The 22,201-nt window shown below is 45.4% G+C and overlaps 1 protein-coding gene across 1 annotated transcript in view; it reads right to left on the reverse strand.

Annotated features, from left to right (window-relative positions):
- The window catches only part of LOC144805767 (uncharacterized), a 72,366-nt gene extending 61,155 nt beyond the window's left edge, over positions 1-11,211 (reverse strand). The window contains 1 exon segment of the mRNA XM_078672254.1: positions 9,487-11,211. Coding sequence (XP_078528380.1) covers positions 9,487-11,073 — 1,587 coding nt within the window. The 5' untranslated portion in view covers positions 11,074-11,211.
- Between the last annotated feature and the right edge of the window lie 10,990 nt (positions 11,212-22,201).

The raw sequence follows: 22,201 nt of genomic DNA on the forward strand, positions 1-22,201 counted from the left end.
CGGCAAGGTCCCTGGCAGGGTGGGCACCTGCCAGGGGGCAAATTAACCAAAAATAAGCGAGGTGGCACTCGCTAGGCAGGCAAAGCGCTCCTCAGCGCTTAACAGGCAATTCACAGCGCTCCAAGCGCTATAATCAAAAACAAAGCGCTTCCAAGCGCTAGAGGGCATAAAGCGCGCTCCTAGCGCTACAAACAGGATAAAGCGCTCCTAGGTGCCCTCAGCAAGCAGGGCAGAGTCCCAGCAGTCCTTGGGCAGGCAGGGGGGCAAGGCTGGGCCCAGAGCCAGCACACTGGGTCTCCAGGCAGGGAGACACCCCAAGTGGCGGTCCTCTGGCCCAGCAGCAGCAACAACAGCCCCCTCAGGATCCTGGAAGAGAACAACATCTGTGGGGACACAGCCCCATTTTTAAACAGTGCATTCCTTTGTTCAAGGGTGTAGAGTGGGGGCGGAACCAGTCGCAGCTGGTTCTTGAGTACTCTGTTTACCTCAACCACCCTCTCTATTCACTGGCAGGGCTTGGGTCATTAGACACACCACAGGGGGGCGGAGCCAGCATTGTGTGGGGAAAACCCAGCCCATCCAGGACACAGGTACACTCCTCCCACACATTACTCATGCAGATCTCCCACTCGCCACCGGGCAGACCCATCCAGACTTCCTGGAGCCTAGCATGCCAGCCAGCTCCAGCCAATCACACGCCAGCACCCTCACAGCACACGTACAGCCATGTCTAGAAATGGCGCTTCGCTACTAGACACATACATGCTGCATACACCATCTCGCAGCATTCACTCTCACGAGTTCACACATACCAGACTCAAGCCTGTACACCCCACACATCAGGAACTACCAGGGACACATACATTCCCCATGCATTCCTATGGGCGGGCAGGCCTAGCTCAGCACATGCACTCAGAGTGCGCACGCACTTTCCACTGGGACACAGTGAAAGTGCGCACAATCCAAAAATCACCATCTCCAGGTCACCATTTCAAGCAAAAAGTCTAGGGGTGAACCTGCCCTAAGGGCCAAAGTCCAACACACGCCTCTAGTTAAATCAAACCTGTAGAAATATGCTACGAGCAGCATCCTCCAACTTATGGGTGATAGGAATTTTTAGGCTAATGAAGTCACTTTTTGACCTAAAACTCTATAGTTTGTTCGTGTCATACTGTTGGCCAATTACTACAGAACGTCCAGATCATCTGAGGTTAGGAGGAAAGTTAGAGTCTCACACTAGCTTTCTTAAAAAATTAATTTTCATTTTAAGGGCTTTAATCCAGTGAAAATGTATCTGAATACATAACTGTTGGCAAATTGCCACTTAGTTATCATATTATCCATTCCCTCGGACTCAGCAACAAGGTGTTTCAGAAATGTATGACCTATTTACTCTGTATACTGCAGTAAAAGCTAGGGACAGCTGTCTTGTTCATCAACCAAACTACCTTTTAAATCAGTTTGTGCATCCCCAGTGCTCTCCACCTAGATTGAGAAGCCAGTTCTCGGTGAACACCCACCATGTCATACAGGACAGGTAGCCAAGTCGATAGGGAGTAATCTTTCTTAACTTGAATATCATTGGTTCACAAAGCTTTCCATACCAAAAGTGCCATGGTGGACGGAACTCTGGCGCTGTATATGTGCTATGCTCTTTCTAGCATTTAACGGTAACTAAAGGTTTCATTTCCAAATTCTGACAGTGACCTCGTCCTAGTCTACCGGACATAGTACTAGTGTGCTAGGCTGTATCTCAAACCAGCTTTATAGGCATATAGGCTAGCACCTGTTTTAAAGAGAACCAGAGGCAGAAAAAGGTTTACACAATCAAAAGAACCAAATACAATCATTGTCATATCAATTAGATATGGTGTACTGGCTTTAGAAGTACTGATGTGAATATGTGCACAGAATGAGGACATTTTAACACAATTCCATACACAGATTTGATCTGGATAAACTGTGTGATGACAGCGATCCTTGTGCCGATCATCCACACTCGAGCTCATCAGGTAACAAAGACAATCATCAGTAGAGACTACTTACTTATCCCTATCTTGGCTCAGTCCAGGAGGGCTTTCAGTTCCATTCTAGTCAATTATACATTTAAAGTTAAGCTTTCATAGGACTATGGCATGATTATTCCCCAGAGGAACCCACAGAATTCTCTTTTACAAGTTACATACGACAACAGTTCAAGCAGGTGCTGCTCAGTAACACCAGCGGAGGGCGCCATAAATTGCTTTTGCTCGAACTTTAGCACCGTATGTTCTTATAGGGGCTTTGAGGAACAGCCTTCCTTCCATACTATGAAAAAGCTTGAAACAATCGGTTAGTCCTGGACACAGGAAGACCGACATTCTGGATATGATTGTGGCATAAAGATTTCGACAAAAAGCCAACCCTTAAATAACCATAGCTTTATAACTGTTCACCCTTACAAGGTGCTCACAGCTTTCTGAGAAACTCTTTGTACTCGACTCCTTTATTCCACGTCCATCACAGGCACCGTTGTTCTAGATATAACACAATCTAACACCCAGTATATAAAGTTGCACTAAATAAGACCCTTAAAAAAAGTCTCTTTGGAATATGACAAATCTATGTCTACATCCCTCTTGTAGCAGAATACTTACAAGTACTGAACATTTTATGACATTTTTATGAATTGTTAACAAGGGGAGTGCCAAGCCACAGACATATTTTTAACTTTCCTAAGAGATGATACATTGGTTGGACAAAAATGACTGTTCAAGTAAGCTTTATTCGGCTTTTGAATTTAAAACCATAAAAGCAGCAGAGAAAAGATACAAACATACAAAGAACTAGTCCAGCAAATCAAAGCATAGTTAAAAGAAAAACAGACTGTTTAGGACAAGCTAAAACAGTTTGACGAATCAACTATTCAAGATCCTACTCCAAAATACACAGAATCCTCCTTTATCATCAGGTATGATAGTAATTTGATACACCGGGGCCAGGATAAAAGTCATGCAGATCCCAGATACGGATGGAGCCATCTCCAACTTTGTGTTGGGTAGAACGTAAAAAGGGGGCAATGTTTCTGTCTTTAAACTTAATTAAAATCAGATCTCCTGGAACATTTTTGGGCAGAGAACCAAGCCACCCCACCCTCCTGACGCTCAATATCCCGCCGTCTAAAACAGATGGTAAATGTCTATGGTTTTTAAGCCAGAAAATGGCTTTATTCATTAGGTCCTGCTGTAGTTCACGTTTACCCGGGGTGAGTTCAGGGACCCCAGAAAGCACGGTAACGTATGGCGCGGCTTCCGGGGGTAGGTCCATTTGATGCCTTCTTTCCAGGAGTCTGTGAGGGGTATGTTTTAGATTAAGAGGAGCGTTGCGACCACTTAGAGTGGGTGGTATAGGAGGGGGGTCACAAGTGGGAAGTATGCTGGAAGCATTGTTCATAGGCCTTTCATGGATGTTAGTAAGGGTAGAACATGTGGATATCATGGTGTTGGCATTTGGTGGGAGGGACCTTATTACAGTGTTTTCGATCCTGGTCAGCCTCTCCCCCAGATCATTAATTTTTACGACCAGTGGTGATAGAGCACTGTTTAACATTCGTTCAATTTGGGCCAGCAGGGTCAAATGAAGGGGGGATACGGGGTCATTTGATCGAGTCTCCGCTTTATCCGAAGTTAGTGAGACAGGGTTTGGGGCGGATAAATGGGGGCTGCAGAAAGTTGGTTCGGGGGATGCGGGAGGTGTGAAATTTACTTGTTCATTGTCTCTGACCACTATAGGGGGAGTTAATAAATCCTGGGCATAGTTTGTACCGCACATGGCATTCAATTCTTCCCAGATTGACATCGTGGTTGGGAGACAGGATACCGAGGGCAACAATGTACAGATCAAAGCAATAGAGGGGGAAAGGTTAGCATCTGACTGTACCTCCTCCTGTAGTAAAACCAAGTGTAGTGGCCCGTCCCGTCCTCCTCTGGCCTCTGAGGGCCACAGAGGGCCCGCCCTTTGCCCGGGCTTCGCCCGGCGCAGTCCCGCGCGCGTCCCGCGACGCGGAGGGAGCCTCGTCCTTTTTCTGCGCCTCCGGGCGCGTAGCTACCGGAAATGCCCCTCACAGGCTGCTGGGAGCTGTAGTCTGCCGGCGGCCGTGCAGGTGGAAAGCAACGGCGGCGTGCAGCACTCACAGCATGTGGGCCCCAGCAGCAGCAGCAGCGACGGAGTGTGCCCGGTGAGTCCCGGTGAGTCCCTCCTGTTCCGTGACCCGTGGCTCTGGTCCTGGACTGGACTGTGTCCCCCCGCTCCTCAGTGGGAGCCTCGTTCTTTTTCTGCGCCTCCGGGCGCGTAGCTACCGGAAATGCCCCTCACAGGCTGCTGGGAGCTGTAGTCTGCCGGCGGCCGTGCAGGTGGAAAGCAACGGCGGCGTGCAGCACTCACAGCATGTGGGCCCCAGCAGCAGCAGCAGCGACGGAGTGTGCCCGGTGAGTCCCGGTGAGTCCCTCCTGTTCCGTGACCCGTGGCTCTGGTCCTGGACTGAATTGAAAGAAGTGAAGCCCAGGTCTTTGTATCACAAGTAGCACTTATCTCTCTATTAACACACAAGAGCTAGTCCCATCTCAAAGAAACCTTGTCAGTCATGTGAACACCGAAAGCAGAGCCATTCTGAGAGCAGTCACACTGTTGAGACAGGACCCCTTTCTAATGGCACCTCTGCCAGACTCCCTGCTGACAGCAATCACGCTGTCGAGACAGGACCCCCTTCTAATGCCACCTCTGCCAGACTCCCTGCTGACAGCAGTCACACTGTCGAGACGTGAACCCCTTCTAATGTCACCTCTGCCAGACTACCTGCTGACAACAGTCACAGTGTCGAGACAGGACCCCCCTCTAATGCCACCTCTGCCAGACTCTCTGCTGACAGCAGTCACACTGTCGAGACAGGACCCCCTTCTAATGCCACCTCTGCCAAACTCCATGCTGACAGCAGTCACACTGTCGAGACAGGGCCCCCTTCTAATGCCACCTCTGCCAGACTCTCTGCTGACAGCAGTCACACTGTCGAGACAGGACCCCCTTCTAATGCCACCTATGCCAAACTCCATGCTGACAGCAGTCACACTGTCGAGACAGGGCCCCCTTCTAATGCCACCTCTGCTAGACTCCATGCTGACAACACAAATTATCTTGAGTTTAGGGGCGCAATATCATTTCTTTACAATCAGCAGTAAAATGCCAAAATCCAAATCATTTTTTTATTCTATTACATATCTTAAACACATGCCTTTCTTTTTAATATGTAAAACGTACTCATTATTGTGTACATTTTATAGCATTGTGATTGGTTCTACCTTTATATTATTTTTATACAATCAATCTTTTTTTTCATTTCTTTTGTGGAACAATCATGTCAAAATCGAGCTCCATTAGCCATCAACAAATCGTCGTCCAAGAATGTAAAATGGTGATTTTGCTTAACTATCACACAAACAGTGTCAACTATCAGTGACTTTTATAAATGATTCCTCACACTCCTGAAGAGAAGCCGCGTGCTCACCCTGTCTATCACACAGCATGCAGGTTGGAGACTTTCATTAATATTCTGTATCTGGTGAACAGACACCGTGTGCTCAGCCTGGCTATCTCACAGCTGCAGCTCTGAGACCTTCATTATTGATCCTGCACTCTTCTGAAGTGAAGTACTCAGCCTGGCTATCACACAGCTGCAGCTCTGAGACCTTCATTATTGATCTTGAACTCTTCTGAAGTGTGCTCGGCCTGGCTATCACACAGCTGCAGCTCCGTCACCGTTATTAATGATCCTGCACTCTTCTGGGGTGAAGTACTAGGCCTGCCTATCAAACAGCGGCAGATCTGTGACCTTCATTATTGATCCTGCACACTTCTGAAGTGTGCTCGGCCTGGCTATCACACAGCTGCAGCTCCGTGACCTTCATAATTGATCCTGCACTCTTCTGAAGTGAAGTACTCGGCCTGGCTATCACACAGCTGCAGCTCCGTGACCTTCATAATTGATCCTGTACTCTTCTGAAGTGAAGTGCTCGGCCTGGCTGTCACACAGTTGTAGCTCTGCAACCGTCATTATTGATCCTGCACTCTTCTGAAGAGAGGCTGACGTCTTTGTAGCTTTGAAAGTTGACAAAAGATCTTCACACATTTACTGCAATGACATGGCTTTTCACGTGTGTGTTTGCTGGTCAGTACTTATATATACATAACATCTACTTCTACATTCACTGCATTTGAATGATTCCTGTGTGTGTTTTCTGATGCCTTTTTTGACCTGAAATATTTATGAATAGTAATAAAAAAAAACCTTTTTTTTCTTATCTTTATCTTTTTTAGAAACTTGGCTGTGAATGGAGCACAAATGTATATCACGGATAGAAGATATTGTTACGAGCACAACGCAATCCACAAAACTATATACACTAGAGATATGAGCACGGATCTATATCGAATCTTAATATAGATACCACATTTCAATATTGATTTCCCATCGGTAAAACGAGTAGAAGGGGTGATACTCTGTAGGTAAAGAGTACATTATTTTCGAAGGCCGTAGAGTTTACAACCACTAGTCTCTTTAGTCTCTGCTTTCAAATGTGACACTCTCAGACTACTGACCGTAGAAAGGAATTAGGATATATAAGGATATGGGAGTAGTGGCTAGCTAAATAGCATGCAAGATGGGTTCGTCATGGGTACTATACCTGACCGGATTAGAGCTCCCTCTCCTTCCTTTCTTATCTCTTACTATTCTTTTTCACTTAATAATTCTTTTTGTTCTACTACTCAGCATCTACTGTCTGTCACTTATGAATCGTTTCCTTCACCAGTCGGACATTGTCTCCTCCATGTTCTTTAAGTTCCTTTGAACGCAGTATGGAATTGGGGTACTATACCCTTCATTGTCTTCAAATGTAAACATTAATGTAATTTGCTGCTTTATACCACACACCTTGGAAATGTGCCCTACACTGTTAAACACAATGTTCCTTTTACATTAATTTATTTTTGTAATGGCGCATTTGGGAACTCTGTGTGGCGTTAAACACAGAGTCTCTCTTCCCTTGTTATTATTTTGCTCACTATATTGCTTGCAAAATGTCCGTGGTGGTCATGTGACCAAAAGCCCGTGTGCTCGAAACGCGTCTGTTTTTGTGCCCAATAAAGAAATTCTAAATCGTACCTGGCTGGTGTGGCTTGTCGTCCCTTCGTTCAGCGGGAGGATCGAGTGGATATATATATATATATATATATATGTTTCCACAATTTGTCCCATCACGAGGAACAGTCACGGAGCACACGTGGGGGTTCTGACGTCTTTTATTAAATACAGCATGACGTGTTTCGTATTTCCGACTTCCTCAGATGCTGTCTTGTAACGTAAGAGGTATATGTTTTTTCAGTTCTTTAAAAAGCCTAGGTTGGGCTCCTCCCACCCAGTGTTCGGCCCGAGGGAAATACATTGAGATTTTTGGCCGCCATCTTGGAGTGTCTGTTTCTTTGGTTATTTCATTCATTGTCTTTGTTAATAGCGATGTTGGTTCTTTACTATCAGCTTACAATTCTCGCTTTGAAAATGAAACATGCCTCTCTGATGTTGTTGTATCTCTGGGTAGTTTGGGAGCCTTATAATCTGCTTTTCTCCCCACTCGTCAGCTGCTTCGGATGTTTGTGTCTGGGAAAGCCGGTTTAAGTAATCGGTTGTCCATTGTGTCGTCACAATCCAGTTTGGCAGACACTGCTCCATCGTAGCAGCGGTTCTGGCAGAAATAGTATCCTCAGATTTCACACGAACGCTGCCTGTCCTGTCGAACACTTTGATTTGACGGGTGCCTCCTTCGTGCAAGCAGCATGCACGTGAATAAGTTTCCACAATTTGTCCCATCACGAGGAACAGTCACGGAGCACACGTGGGGGTTCTGACGTCTTTTATTAAATACAGCATGACGCGTTTCGTCTTTCCGACTTCCTCAGATGCTGTCTTGTAACGTAAGAGGTATATGTTTTTTCAGTTCTTTAAAAAGCCTAGGTTGGGCTCCTCCCACCCAGTGTTCGGCCCGAGGGAAATACATTGAGATTTTTGGCCGCCATCTTGGAGTGTCTGTTTCTTTGGTTATTTCATTCATTGTCTTTGTTAATAGCGATGTTGGTTCTTTACTATCAGCTTACAATTCTCGCTTTGAAAATGAAACATGCCTCTCTGATGTTGTTGTATCTCTGGGTAGTTTGGGAGCCTTATAATCCGCTTTTCTCCCCACTCGTCAGCTGCTTCGGATGTTTGTGTCTGGGAAAGCCGGTTTAAGTAATCGGTTGTCCATTGTGTCGTCACAATCCAGTTTGGCAGACACTTCTCCATCGTAGCAGCGGTTCTGGCAGAAATAGTATCCTCAGATTTCACACGAACGCTGCCTGTCCTGTCGAACACTTTGATTTGACGGGTGCCTCCTTCGTGCAAGCAGCATGCACGTGAATAAGTTTCCACCATTTGTCCCATCACGAGGAACAGTCACGGAGCACACGTGGGGGTTCTGACGTCTTTTATTAAATACAGCATGACGCGTTTCGTCTTTCCGACTTCCTCAGATGCTGTCTTGTAACGTAAGAGGTATATGTTTTTTCAGTTCTTTAAAAAGCCTAGGTTGGGCTCCTCCCACCCAGTGTTCGGCCCGAGGGAAATACATTGAGATTTTTGGCCGCCATCTTGGAGTGTCTGTTTCTTTGGTTATTTCATTCATTGTCTTTGTTAATAGCGATGTTGGTTCTTTACTATCAGCTTACAATTCTCGCTTTGAAAATGAAACATGCCTCTCTGATGTTGTTGTATCTCTGGGTAGTTTGGGAGCCTTATAATCCGCTTTTCTCCCCACTCGTCAGCTGCTTCGGATGTTTGTGTCTGGGAAAGCCGGTTTCAGTAATCGGTTGTCCATTGTGTCGTCACAATCCAGTTTGGCAGACACTTCTCCATCGTAGCAGCGGTTCTGGCAGAAATAGTATCCTCAGATTTCACACGAACGCTATATATATATATACACACGAAAACTCCTCCACGCCACTTCCAATCCACACGGACCAGCGAGGCGTTCACACAGGAGACGGACCACAGGATCAGTTACAGGTTTTCTTTATTTTGGCAGATACAGCTGGAAAAAGTGCATTACGCGTTCCGGGCTACGCAAGCCCTTGCTCACATGTGTATATATCCATTGTCACATTCCTTGCACTTGAATGGTGTTTACAGTGTGTATTCGTTGATATTTTCTTAATGTTAATGATTCACTAAAGCTACTTTTACATTCATGGCAATGATATGGTTTTTCCCTAGTGTGTGTCCTCTGATGCTGTTTTAGTTGTGATAATCGACTAAACCTCTTCAAACATTCTCTGCAATTATATGGTTTTTCTCCTGTGTGTGTTCTTTGATGGTGATTTCGGTCTGATAATCGACTAAAGCTCTTCATACATTCACTGCACTTGAATGTTTTTTCCTGTGTGTGTTCGCGGATGAATCCTTAATGTTGAAGATTCACTAAAACTACTTTCAGATTCACTGCACTGGCATGGTTTTTCTCCAGTGTGAGTTCTCTGGTGCCGTTTTAGGCTTGATAAATATATAAAGCTCTTCCTACACCCATTGCACTTGAATGGGTTTTCCCCAGTGTGTGTATTCTGATGCTGTTTTAGGTCTGACAATCGAATAAACCTCTTCTCACATTCACTGCACTTGAATGGATTTTCTCCTGTGTGTGTTTTCTGATGCTGTTTTAGGTGTGATGATTGACTAAAGCTCTTCAAACATTCACTGCACTTGAATGGTTTTTCCCCTGTGTGTGTTCGCTGATGAATCCTTAATGTTGAAGAATTACTAAAACTTCTTTCACATTCACTGCACTGGAATGGTTTTTCCCCTGTGTGTGTTCGCTGATGCTGTTTTAGGTGTGATAATTGATTAAACCTCTTCACACATTCAGTGCAATTATATGGTTTTTCTCCTGTGTGTGTTCTCAGATGGTATTTTAGGTCTGATAATCGACTAAAGCTCTTCAAACATTCACTGCACTTGAATGGTTTTTCCCCTGTGTGTGTTTGCTGATGAATCCTTAATGTTGAAGATTCACTAAAACATCTTCCTCATTCACTGCACTGGAATGGTTTTTCCCCTGTGTGTGTTCGCAGATGTTGCCTTAATGCTGATGAATCACTAAAACTTCTTCCACACTCACTGCACTGGAATGGGTTTTCCCCTGTGTGTGTTCGCAGATGTTTCCTTAATGCTGATGAAACACTAAAACTTCTTCCACATTCACTGCACTGGAATGGTTTTTCCCCAGTGTGTGTTCTCTGATGCTGTTTTAGGTCTGATAATTGAATAAACCTCTCGTCACATTCACTGCACTGGTATGGTTTTTCCCCAGTGTGTGTTCTCTGATGCTGTTTTAGGTCTGATAATTGAATAAACCTCTTCTCACATTCACTGCACTGGAATGGTTTTTCCCCTGTGTGTGTTCGCAGATGTCTCCTTAATGCTGATGAATCACTAAAACTTCTTCCACATTCACTGCACTGGAATGGTTTTTCCCCAGTGTGTATTCGCTGATGCTGTTTTAGGTGTGATAATTGATTAAACCTCTTCTTACATTCACTGCACTGGAATGGTTTTCCCCCTGTGTGTGTTCGCAGATGTCTCCTTAATGCTGATGAATCACTAAAACTTCTTCCACATTCACTGCACTGGAATGGTTTTTCCCCAGTGTGTGTTCGCTGATGCTGTTTTAGGTGTGATAATTGATTAAACCTCTTCATACATTCAGTGCAATGATATGGTTTTTCCCCTGGGTGTGTTCGTTGATGTCTTTTTAGGCCTGATAACTGAATAAAGCTCTTTACACATTCAGTGCATTTGAATAGTTTTTTCCCTGTGTGTGCTTGCTGATGGGGTTTTAATATTGATGACAAACTAAAGCTCTCACTGCATGTGTCTGAGACTTCTCTCTTGGTTAGCGTCTCTTGCTCTGGTATATACTTGTTTACATCCATTGACTGTACATCCTGAAGGGCCAACATGACTGATAAAGCACTTGTGTTATTCTTGCATTCCCTGTATGAGTCGTATTTTGCACGTTTGTTTTACGATTAAAGAATAAAGTGCAATGGTCACCAACTACTTTCCAATCACATAACGTGTGTAAGGCTTCTTCGAGGGCGATTGTGTCTTTAGACTGGATAATGGTTCTGCATGCTTGCGGGTAAAGATTCATTGTCCTTCTGGCCGGTGCACAGTGGAACAGTGCTCTGTATTTTAGACAGCTGAACCCCTATTTCTTTTAACCTTCACTTGTCTGACTCCACTCCGTTGCGCTTTTCAATGGTTGCTGTGGATTGGTCGGAAACAGTTTGCAATACACCTCTAGCACTGAATGGTGGCCTGGTATTATTTTAGGAAGCAGAGCACTGCTGTAACCACCTCATACTAACCTCATGATCAAAGCTGTTATTGGACATGTTTACACAAGAGGAGGTTTATCAGTGTTGTCTTAATTTCCTAGAGGTTATTTCTTTGTTTTGAGGCATGTAGGTGCACAGCTGAGACTCGTGGAATCACTGAATTTCTCGTGTCCCTTGTCTCTTCTTTCAGGATGTCTCAGTTTATGTTCAGGTTCGGCTGTCTCTGATGGCACTTATGTTTTCCTGAATACTAGAACTCAATATTTCGGACTTCGTCTTTGCAGATTTACAGTGTTATCTTCCTCATTCTGAAACATTTCGTACAATCAAAGATTGTTTTCTGTTGGATGTAAAGAGATTTAAAATTACTTAAAGGGAAACATAACGGAATGTGCATACACAATTTTTAATTGATTGTATAAATATCTCTTAAATACCATTTCTGAAACTTATGAAGGCATATTTAACCATAGACAGAAATTTACATAAAAGGTGCTTTGACTTTCACATCTTACTTATTTCAGCAAAGGTGTTCATGAGTAAGTTAGTAAAAAAAAAAGGGCGCACGCATAGCACTCATACACTAGTTACAGCTTTAGGTAGATGCATATGGTCAAGGTTTTGTTAAAACAAGAACAGCTCTTTGAGTAAGAGATGTGAGATGGATCAGGAAGACTTGAGACAGCAGGGTGGACATCAGGATGTTGTGCCATAAATCAAATATTGCTGCTCGCAGAGGTGCCTGGCTTCATCCACTACACCCACAATATGCAGTAGAGCAGCAGTTTAATGATTGTAACTTACTTTGTGGTTTTACTTCTCTCAAATATTTGTCAGTATTATCCACTGGGGAGGGAGTTCCACGGATGGACTAGCAGATTGAGCTGGGCTGCTCTGTTGTTTAGTTGTCTCACCTCTAACTTTAGAGCTCGAGATAGCACACTAGCCGGGCGGCCTACTAGTAGACAGCTGTTGTGCATCAGCGTAGCAAGAGCAGAGATGGTGCGCCAAAGCCAAGCCTGTTATCGCCCTTTCCCCCCTGGACCATGCCAAGCACCCCAAACACTCTCTTAAAAACATCTCTTACGTCAAACTGCTCTGTTCATATACCATGCACCTCTCCTGCCCTCCATACAAGGTAGGGCCTGTTCTTAAATGTATTCACCTGCATCTCACATGAATAGCCCTGCTTTCAACATTCCTTTTCCAGCACAAAACCTGCGAACAAGATTTTACAACCATGCAATTCCCATGACCTTTCATGGGTCTCCCCTCCTACTCAAGCTTTTCAACATCACCTGTACAAACCACCGTGGCCACATTTAATGGAACAATACTGAGGTGCGCTCATTCTTTCCACAAGATGGAGAATGCACCAGAACAGCACACACTGTTTATTATTTATTTTTATTTATACAGCTTATAAAGAGCACTGTCACCTTGAAGGCATCCTGGTGCTAAGCAACTCAGAGTACAGGTGTGTCGGATACATGGCCAGGCGACTTAGGGCTAGATGTAGGTAATTCTAATTTACCGATTCATAAATACCCAATTTTACCGATTCGGTATTTATGAATCGGTAAATTAGAAGGAGGCAGATGTAGGTATTGCCCATTGATTCCTATGGGCCTTGAAGCCCATAGGAATCAATTGGAAATACCGAATCGGTATTTACCGAATCGGTAAATACCGAATCCTGCAAGGGTGCAGGGGGTGTCACTTTGACACCCTCTAGCACCCCAAGTACAGGCTTGTGTGACATGTGGCACACATGCAGGCCCTAAGGGCATGTCTGTATGTCACATGGCACAGGTGTGCATGCACAGATGTGCATGCACACCCGAATTCGGTATTTTACCACACAATAGTATTGTGTGGTAAAATACCGACTATTAAGGGCCTGTGGCACTCTTTGAAGTGCTAGCTACATCTAGAATTACAGAATCGGTATATTTACCGATTCGGTAAGTTACCGAATCAGTAATTTTACCGAATCGGTAAATATACCGATTCTGTAATTTTAAGCCCCCTCCATTGCAAAACCCAAATACCGGTCGTAACGGCCGAATTCCGACCGGTATTAGGGCTCCTACATCTGGCCCTTAGTCTTGGGGAACAGCCAGGTTTTTAAACTTCTTCTAAAAGGGAGGAGCTCCCAAATTTGTCTGATCTCCCACGGGAGCTCGTTCCACAGTTTGGCCGCTGCCACACAAAAGGATCTACCCCCTGACCTGACTTTCCTAAACCTCGGTGCCTTCATCAGTCTCGCTGATGAGGAGCAGACCCTTCTTGTAGGGATATACCAATCAATTTTTTTCCGCGTGAGCGCAGGACCCATCCCATGAAGGGCTTTAAAGACAAGGCAGAGAGATTTAAATTGAACTCTCTGTCTCAGAGGAAGCCGGTGCAGTTCTTCCAAGGCCGTAGATGTAGAGGACTTTCTAGGCAGCCCTAGGACTATCTTGGCTGCTGCTGACTGGATCCTCTGTAGTCTGTCCAAAAGGAACTTCGGGGAGTCAAGCAATAGGGCATTACAGTAGTCTAACCTACTGAGAATCGGACACCTTACCACTAGCGCACGCGCCTGAGGAGGTAGCAAAGGGAAGATTTTCTGCAGGGATCTAATGATCACAAAACAGCAAACTGTCATTTTTGTAACCTGAGCTTCCATAGTAAGTTTGTTGTCAAACATAATGCCCAGGTTACGGACCGTTTTTACAGGCCGAACTGCGGTTGAATTACCAGAGGGCCAAAAATTGCAAGGAAGGACATGATGAATCCTGCTCACTGAGCAGGAAATCACCTCAGTCTTCCCTGCATTACATTGTAATGAGTTGTCCTTAAGCCAAAGGGCTGTGTCCCGCAGACAGTTGTGAAACACATCCACTGACGTCGAGTCCTCTCCCTCAAAGGAGAGAATCAGCTGCGTGTCGTCAGCATAGTTTACGATGTCAATATTGTATGCTTTGATGACTGCAATCAGGGGTTTCAAATAAATATTAAATAAAAAAGGGCTAATTGCTGAACCCTGTGGCACACCATACGACACGTTGGAGAAGGCAGATTGAAAAGGAGGGAGTGACACCACCTGCTGTCTGTCCTGTAGAAAAGACCGAAACCATCGTAAGGCACAGCCCCTCACCCCAACCTCGCTCAATCTTCTTAGCAGGATCTCATGGTTGACCGTATCAAAGGCGTCAGACAGGTTGAGCAGGATCAGCACTGCTGCCTGACCCCTGTCTGCCCACCTCTGAAGGTCATCCATAACGGTCACCAAGGCCGTCTCGGTACCGTGGACTGGCCGAAATCCGAACTGCACCTCCTCCAGCAAGTTATGTTGCTCCAGGTGCCTAGAAAGAGTGTTACTGACCACATGTTCCACAATCTTGGCCGGGAACGGCAACAAGGAAATAGGCCTATAGTTCTTACAACACTCTGGATCAAGAGAAGACTTCTTCAGCAGAGGTGTCACCAGAGCTTGCTTCCATTGGGGAGGGACCACACCACTGGCTAAAGACTGATTACAGATCAAGCGGAGAGTTGGAAACAGTTCTTCCTCAAACTCCTTCCAAATCTTGTGTGATACTCGGTCCAAGGGAGAACCGGAGGAAATACCCCGTGCCACCCTACTGAAATCCTCCGCCGCCAGAAGCACAAACTCAGATAGATATTTAGCGGCCTGACAAGCGGTGCTAATATCCACACCTTCAGAGTCACTCACCACAGGGGCGTCAACGCTCATAGCCTGAGACTACACTCCCTGCTGCCTGATGGCCACCCTCCAGATCATCAATGATCAGTTGGATTTTCTCCTGGAAGAACCTGGCCAGGTGCTCACAGAGTTCTTGAGAGGGGGTATCACATTCTTAGAATAGTCAGGGCTAGTAAGACTGCTCAGGATGTGAAAAATGTTTCTAGAGCTGTTAGAGGCATTGCAGATTAAGGAAGAGAAATAGTCAGCCTTAGACCTTCTGATCTCCTTCTTATAATCCATAATTTCGAGTTTCCACAGGAGCTTGTCCATCTCCTTGTAGCCTCTCCTCCATCTCCTCTCAGCCTGTTTGCACGCTAATTACAGGTCTTTCAAAGTATCGTTAAACCACGGGGCCCTGCCCCTACATCTATGTTTTTTTAGGGGGGCACAAGAGTCCAAGGCCGAGGTGATCTCAGACACAGAGAGGCATAATTCTCCTCAACTGGCTTGTCTAATGAGAAACAATCCCTGACCTTGAACACAATATCAGAACCCCTCATCCGTGTGAGAGCCTTCCAATCTCTACTGATATATTCTGTTGTGGAGTGAGATACCTGAGTATTAAGGGTTTTAAAGTTAACAACGAATTTAATCAGAAAGTGATCCGTCCATTCCATAAGCAGAATTTCGCCAATATGCAGAGGATGGGCTTCTGAGAAAATGAAATCAAGAAGATGCCCTGCTTTATGAGTGGCCTTGGAGACCGGCTGCAAGAGGCCAAGACCTTCATATGAGTGAAGTACATTATAAAAACCAGAGCCGAGAGAGCCATTTAACCACAAATTAAAATCACCCAAAAGTACTAATCTATGATGCGTGGCTGCCATATTAGTGAGGGTATCCAATAGTGATTGCTGCTGCTGAACACTAAAAGCCCGGGGGGTCTGTAACAGATAATCCCCATCGAAATAAGACCAGAATCATTTTTAATGGTCATAACGAATGGTTCCAGTCCAGTAACCACATCAATATCAATAGTCCCCGTCTTCAAGGTATCTTTATAAATTACCCCAACCCCACCTCCCCTCCCGTTCAGCCTGCACATAAGATAAAGATAAAGTGCCCTCTGCGACTGTCACACATGCCCGGCAAGTACACAGCTTTTACAAAGGGCCAGATGCTTAGCATTGCTTTTCAAATACACACAAAATGCCATAGGCACAGCTCAACAATGTAAAATCAAAGTATTTCACAGTGTGAAATGCACCGCCAAATGATCCGAAGCGTGCAGCATGCCACCAAGGTTCTTTACTATCTCAACTGCGTTATGCAGCAGCAAAGTTGATGTCACCAAAGTGCTCTTCCTTTGAAAAAGGTGCTATGCATGTGGTATTTGTACAGCACAAACCTAACTAAAAAGCAGCTGAGCTCCCTATCGGGTCCAAGGCAGGCACAGAGTCAACGAGTGATAGGTGAGGTAGCTGGATAGTGGATTGTTACTGCATTGTGATCGAAGAGCCTGAAACTAGCAGCATGCGTGCTAATTCCTCAGCAGCTTTCCCTCTATGACATGTAGAGCGGGTGCGGCCAAGATCTCTCAGAAATAAAACATTTCTAGCTCAGTAATATTCTGAGATATAGAAGCGGAAAGTAGGATGCTGGCTTCCAATAACACAGCACTGAGCACTCCACCTCAGCCAATCTTTAACGATTGTTTGAATAATAGGGCAACAGGAAGGTGTTTTAAATGCCGACAATCAACCTTTCACCAGCTGAACACGGGGGACAGCATTGGCTAGATGAACGCTGTGCTCCCGCAACCGCTCAAGTCATGCATACAGGCGCTACAACATGTTAGCCAAGTGTCCTGGAACCCTCGATTCCAATTTACTCAATTTAACTACACACATTAAAGTTAACTCTCCCCCCACCGTATCAAGAGCGTGTTTCCTGATTCGACACCAGAATATCGGTGCTGTAAACTGGCTGATGCCGGTTTCTAACATATGGTGTGGGAGTGCCCACCACTACAGGTGTCATGGCTCGAGGTTACAGCCACCATAGCAGAACTTGCAGATCATACACTGTCAACTACCCCTGAATCCTGCCTGCTAGGCCTTCACCCTAAAGCAAAGAGGGGGCAAACACTTACACAGGTTCAAAGACCTTGCATACGTACTTTTCAAGTGACGAATAGCAATGTCTTGGAAAGCGGCCTCTGTGCCGGACACTAAGAGGTGGCTGCATACTCCCCTGCACTGTGCCCGAGCAGAGACCAACACACTACCCATGCTACTCTCTAGAGGGGTGGGGAGAAGGGGTAGGGGGTGGGAAAGTAGGATCTGCTTTCATTGTTACCCCCACTTTTTCCTGGTGTCATACAGTTTTTCCTGACTAGTCTGACTGAGATCCTGCTAATCAGGACCCCAGTCACTGTGCTTCCTTCCTAAATTGGCTAAGGTGAGTACTTTGGTACATTCCTAATTGGCTGCTGATGTACCCTTGTACGTCCCTAGTATATGGTACTAGATACCTGGGGCCAAGGAACTCCAGGGGACCCCCATAGGCTGCACCATGTGTTATGCCACCCATAAGGGACCCTCCAAACTCTGACTACATTGCAGCCTGTGTGAGTTGGTGCATGTACAATTGTACCCAAGTATGATGTATATCCTCCTGTTCATGTGATCTCTGTTTCCCTGTCGATGGTGGGGCCGGGAGCCGCGCTGGCAGATTGCATGGATTAGACATTATGTTGATCTACCCTTACGTGTTCCCGGCAGCCTCCTCCTTACATCCTACTTCCTTATAATGTATTGTTTTATTGACGCACTGTCTTCTATTTAGGATTGGCATGTTTTATTGACGCACCATCCTCCTTTCCCTGTGATCACCCATTACCTTAGCCCCCTCGCTGCCAGGCCTTTTGTCCCCATGTGCCACTCCCTTTTTTGGGTATTTGGGGGGGTTTGCGCTTAGGCACCCGTATCTTTTTGTCCACTTAAATTAGCGTCCTTTTCTTCCAACATTCTTAGTATTCTGAAGGCCCCCGAAGTTTGTGGATTCTCCTGGAGGGGAGAGAGAAATTAGGCAAAATACCACAAAAAAAACTTTAATGGGAAAATAGTGCTGCAGAAGACAGCGTCAGTTTTTTCCCTGCAAATGGTATCAACAAAGGGCCTGTGGTGTTAAAATCACCATCTTCCCAGCTTTCAGCAACAGGCAGACATTTGTCAGAAAACCAACATTTTCTACACAGTTTTGGCATTTTACTAGGAAATAGCCTATTTTCATATTTTTTGTGCTTTCAACCTCCTTCAAGCTAGTGGTAGAAATGGGTGTAAAACCAATAATGGATCCCGGAAAGCAATAGATTTATGAAAAAAAACATAATTCTGAATTTAGCAAGAGGTCAATTGTGTAGATCCTTCAAGGTTTTCCTATAGAAAGTAACAGTTCAAATAAAAAAATATTGAATTTGAGTTCAAAACAACAGCCATTTGTGCCTACATTTTCACCTGTAACTTCTTCAAACTATGTTAGATTGTTTAAAGCAATATACCGTTATGTTTGCAGGACCCTTCTGGTTGCGGGGATAAATCAGGCTTGTAGGTCCACCAAGAACCCGAGATACACAGAGCCAATACCTGAGCTGTAACTTGCAATGGTTATTCATTGTGTACCAGGGAGACAGCAATTCATTTGGTAAAATATAAAGAGAGAAAAATAGGTATCAAAGAAACGTAGATATTTCTCATATTGGGAACAAGATAAGGAGTTTTGAAGCAGTGGTTATTTGCACATCTCTGAATTTGTGGGTAGCAATGCCAGCATGTGAATTAAGGGGCATTTTTCAAAATGTCTTTTTTACCAACTGTGTTATATTTTCGAAGGCAGAAATGCCTAGAAAAACAGCTGCTAATAACACTTGTTCTACTATTCTGGGTTCCCCTAAGTCTACAGATAGAAACGGTACCTCACTTGTGTGAGTAGGCCTAATGCCTGTGACAGGAAATGGGTCCAAATGCAACATGGATATTTTTTGAAAACTAGACACCCAGGGGAATCCATAATGGGGTGACTTGTGAGGCTATCACCAGGTTCTGTTACCCAGAATCCCTTGCAAACCTCAAACTTTGTAAAACAAAAAACATTTCCCTCAAATTTCTGTGATGGAAAGTTCTGGAATCTGTGGGGAGCCACAAACTTCCAACCTCCCAGCATTCCACCAAGTGTCTCGATAAAATTGGTACCCCACTTATGTGGGTAGGTTTAGAGCCCGCAACAGGAAACGGTCCAAAATAAAAGAAATGTGGTCACATAATTTTTTGCAAGGAAAACAGACCCTTCTTTCGCAACGTGCCTACCTGTGGATTTTAGACCCTAGTTCAGCCGGCACGAAGGGAAACATAGCAACAGGAAATTTCTCAAAAAGTACTGTGGAGACTTCAAAAGTATTGATCACAAAAAGATATGGTTTTGCAAGGGAGTCACCTGCGCTTTTGGTCACAGGCTTGGCAGCCATCTAGGGAAACCTACCAAACCCAGACATTTCTAAAAAATAGACACCTGGGAGAGTCCAGGGAGGTGTGGCTTGAGTAGATCTCCCAATGTTTGCTTACCAAGAATCCCCTACAAACCTCAAATTTTGCTAATCAAAATTATATAATCTTCAAATTTCTGTTTGAGATCACCATGCCGGTACAGATTTCCTACCACCCAGAGTGCCCCTTAAAAAATAAAAATGATACCTCACTTGTTTGGGTGTCCATTGCAGAATCGCCTAAAAAAAAATAAAAAAAATAGGGTGCTTAGAGCTTGCTGTGCTATTTCCTCAGTCTCTACGTTTTTGGCCTTTCCCAGTCACAGACCCTTGGCCACCCAAACAAGTGAAGCAACATTTTTATTGGGAGACCGAGAGGAATGCCGGGTGGTAGGAAATTTGTGCCAGCATGGTGTACCCACACAGAACTGTGAGAAAAATGTAATTGTTTAGCTACATTTCAGATTTGCAGGGAATTCAGTCAACTTTGGGGAACCCATGCAAACCACACATCCTTGGACTCCCCGGGTGTCTAGTTTTCATAAATGTCTGAGTTTGGTAGGTTTCCCTAGATAGTCACAGAGCCAGGGACCAAAAATGCAGATGCCCACATTGCAAAACAAGGTAATTTTGTGATAAATAATTTTGATGTCTTCACAATGTGTTTTGGGACCCTCCCTGTCGCAGGCCCTTGGCCTTCCCACACAAGTGAGGTAGCATTTTTATCAGGAGATCTGGGAGAACTTTGGGTGGTAGGAAATGTGTGAGTGCTTGGTAACAAAATTCCCTTTGCAAAAATAGGTTGTTTTCTGATAGATTGGGAGCATCTGCGTTTTTGGGCCCTTGCTTGCATGCTATCAATGGAAACCTACTAACCATAGACATTTCTGAAAACTAGACACCTGGTGGAGTCCAGGGATGTGTGGCTTGCATGGATCTCCCAAAGTTTTCTTATCCAGAATCCCCTGCAAAGCTCAAATTTAGCTAAAAGGTCACATTTTCCTCTCATTTCTGTGTGCCAAGTTTGTGAGATCACTGCCCGGCACACATTTCCCACCACCCATTGTCTCCTCAGTCTCCTGATAAAAATGATACCTCACTTGTGTGGGTGCCCAAAGCAGAGGCAGCCTAATAACTTATATAATAAAACTGCCCTTTTGGACCCTCTTTGGTCCCCATCAGTGTTTCATTTTATAAGTTTTTAAGTTCTCTGTTTTGGGCAGCCACACAATTGAGGTATCATTTTTATCAGGAAACTGAGGAGTACGCTGGGTGGTGGGAAATTTGTGCCGGCATGGTGATCCCACAACTTTTCCACACAGAAATGTGAGGAAAGTGTGAATTTTTTATCTAAATTGACGTTTTGCAGGAGCTTCTGGGTAGCAAAACGCTGGAGGTTTCACGCAACCCACACCACCAGTCAAGCACCATCCATGCACACCACCAGCCAAGCACCATCCATGCTTACCACCAGCCAAGGACCATCCATACACACCACCAACCAAGTGCCATCCATGCACACCACCAGCCAAGCACCATCCATGCACACCAACAACCAAGCACCATCCATGCACACCACCAGCCAAGCACCATCCATGCACACCACCAGCCAAGCACCATCCATGCACACCACCAGCCAAGCACCATCCATGCACACCACCAGCCAAGCACCATCCATGCACACCACCAGCGAAGGACCATCCATGCACACCACCAGCCAAGCACCATCAATGCACAAAACCAGCCAAGCACCATCCATGCACACCACCAGCCAAGCACAATCCATGCACACCACCAGCCAAGCACCATCCATGCACACCACCAGCCAAGCACAATCCATGCACACCACCAGCCAAGGACCATCCTTGCGCACCACCAGCCAAGCGCCATCCATGCACACCACCAGCCAAGCATCATCCATGCACACCACCAGCTAAGCACCATCCATGCACACCACCAACCAAGGACCATCCATACACACCACCAGCCAAGTGCCATCCATGCACACCACCAGCCAAGCACCATCCATGCACACCACCAGCCAAGGACCATCCATGCACACCACCAACCAAGCGCCATCCATGCACACAACCAGCCAAGCACCATCCATGCACACCACTAGCCAAGGACCATCCATGCACACCACCATTCATGCACCATCCATGCACACCAGCAGCCAAGCACCATCCATGTAAACCGCCAGCAACACAACATCCACGCACATCGCCAGCCAAGTGACAGCCCACACATACCACAAGCAAAGCTGAAGTCAACACACACACCTCAAGACATGGTCCATCCATGCAGACCGATAGCCAAGCAACAATCCACGCACACTGCCAACCAAGCACTAGTCCACACACACTGCCAGCTAAGCACAAGCCCACACACACCACCAGCAAAATGCAGGTTCACACACAGGCAGCCAAACACCAGTAAACACCGACCATCAGCCGCACTCCAGTTCACACACAGAAGCTAGTGTCTAGAGGTTTTCAGCAGATTAGCCT

This window comes from Lissotriton helveticus, assembly GCF_964261635.1.
Source record: "Lissotriton helveticus chromosome 1_1 unlocalized genomic scaffold, aLisHel1.1 SUPER_1_unloc_24, whole genome shotgun sequence".
NCBI classification, from domain to species: domain Eukaryota; kingdom Metazoa; phylum Chordata; class Amphibia; order Caudata; family Salamandridae; genus Lissotriton; species Lissotriton helveticus.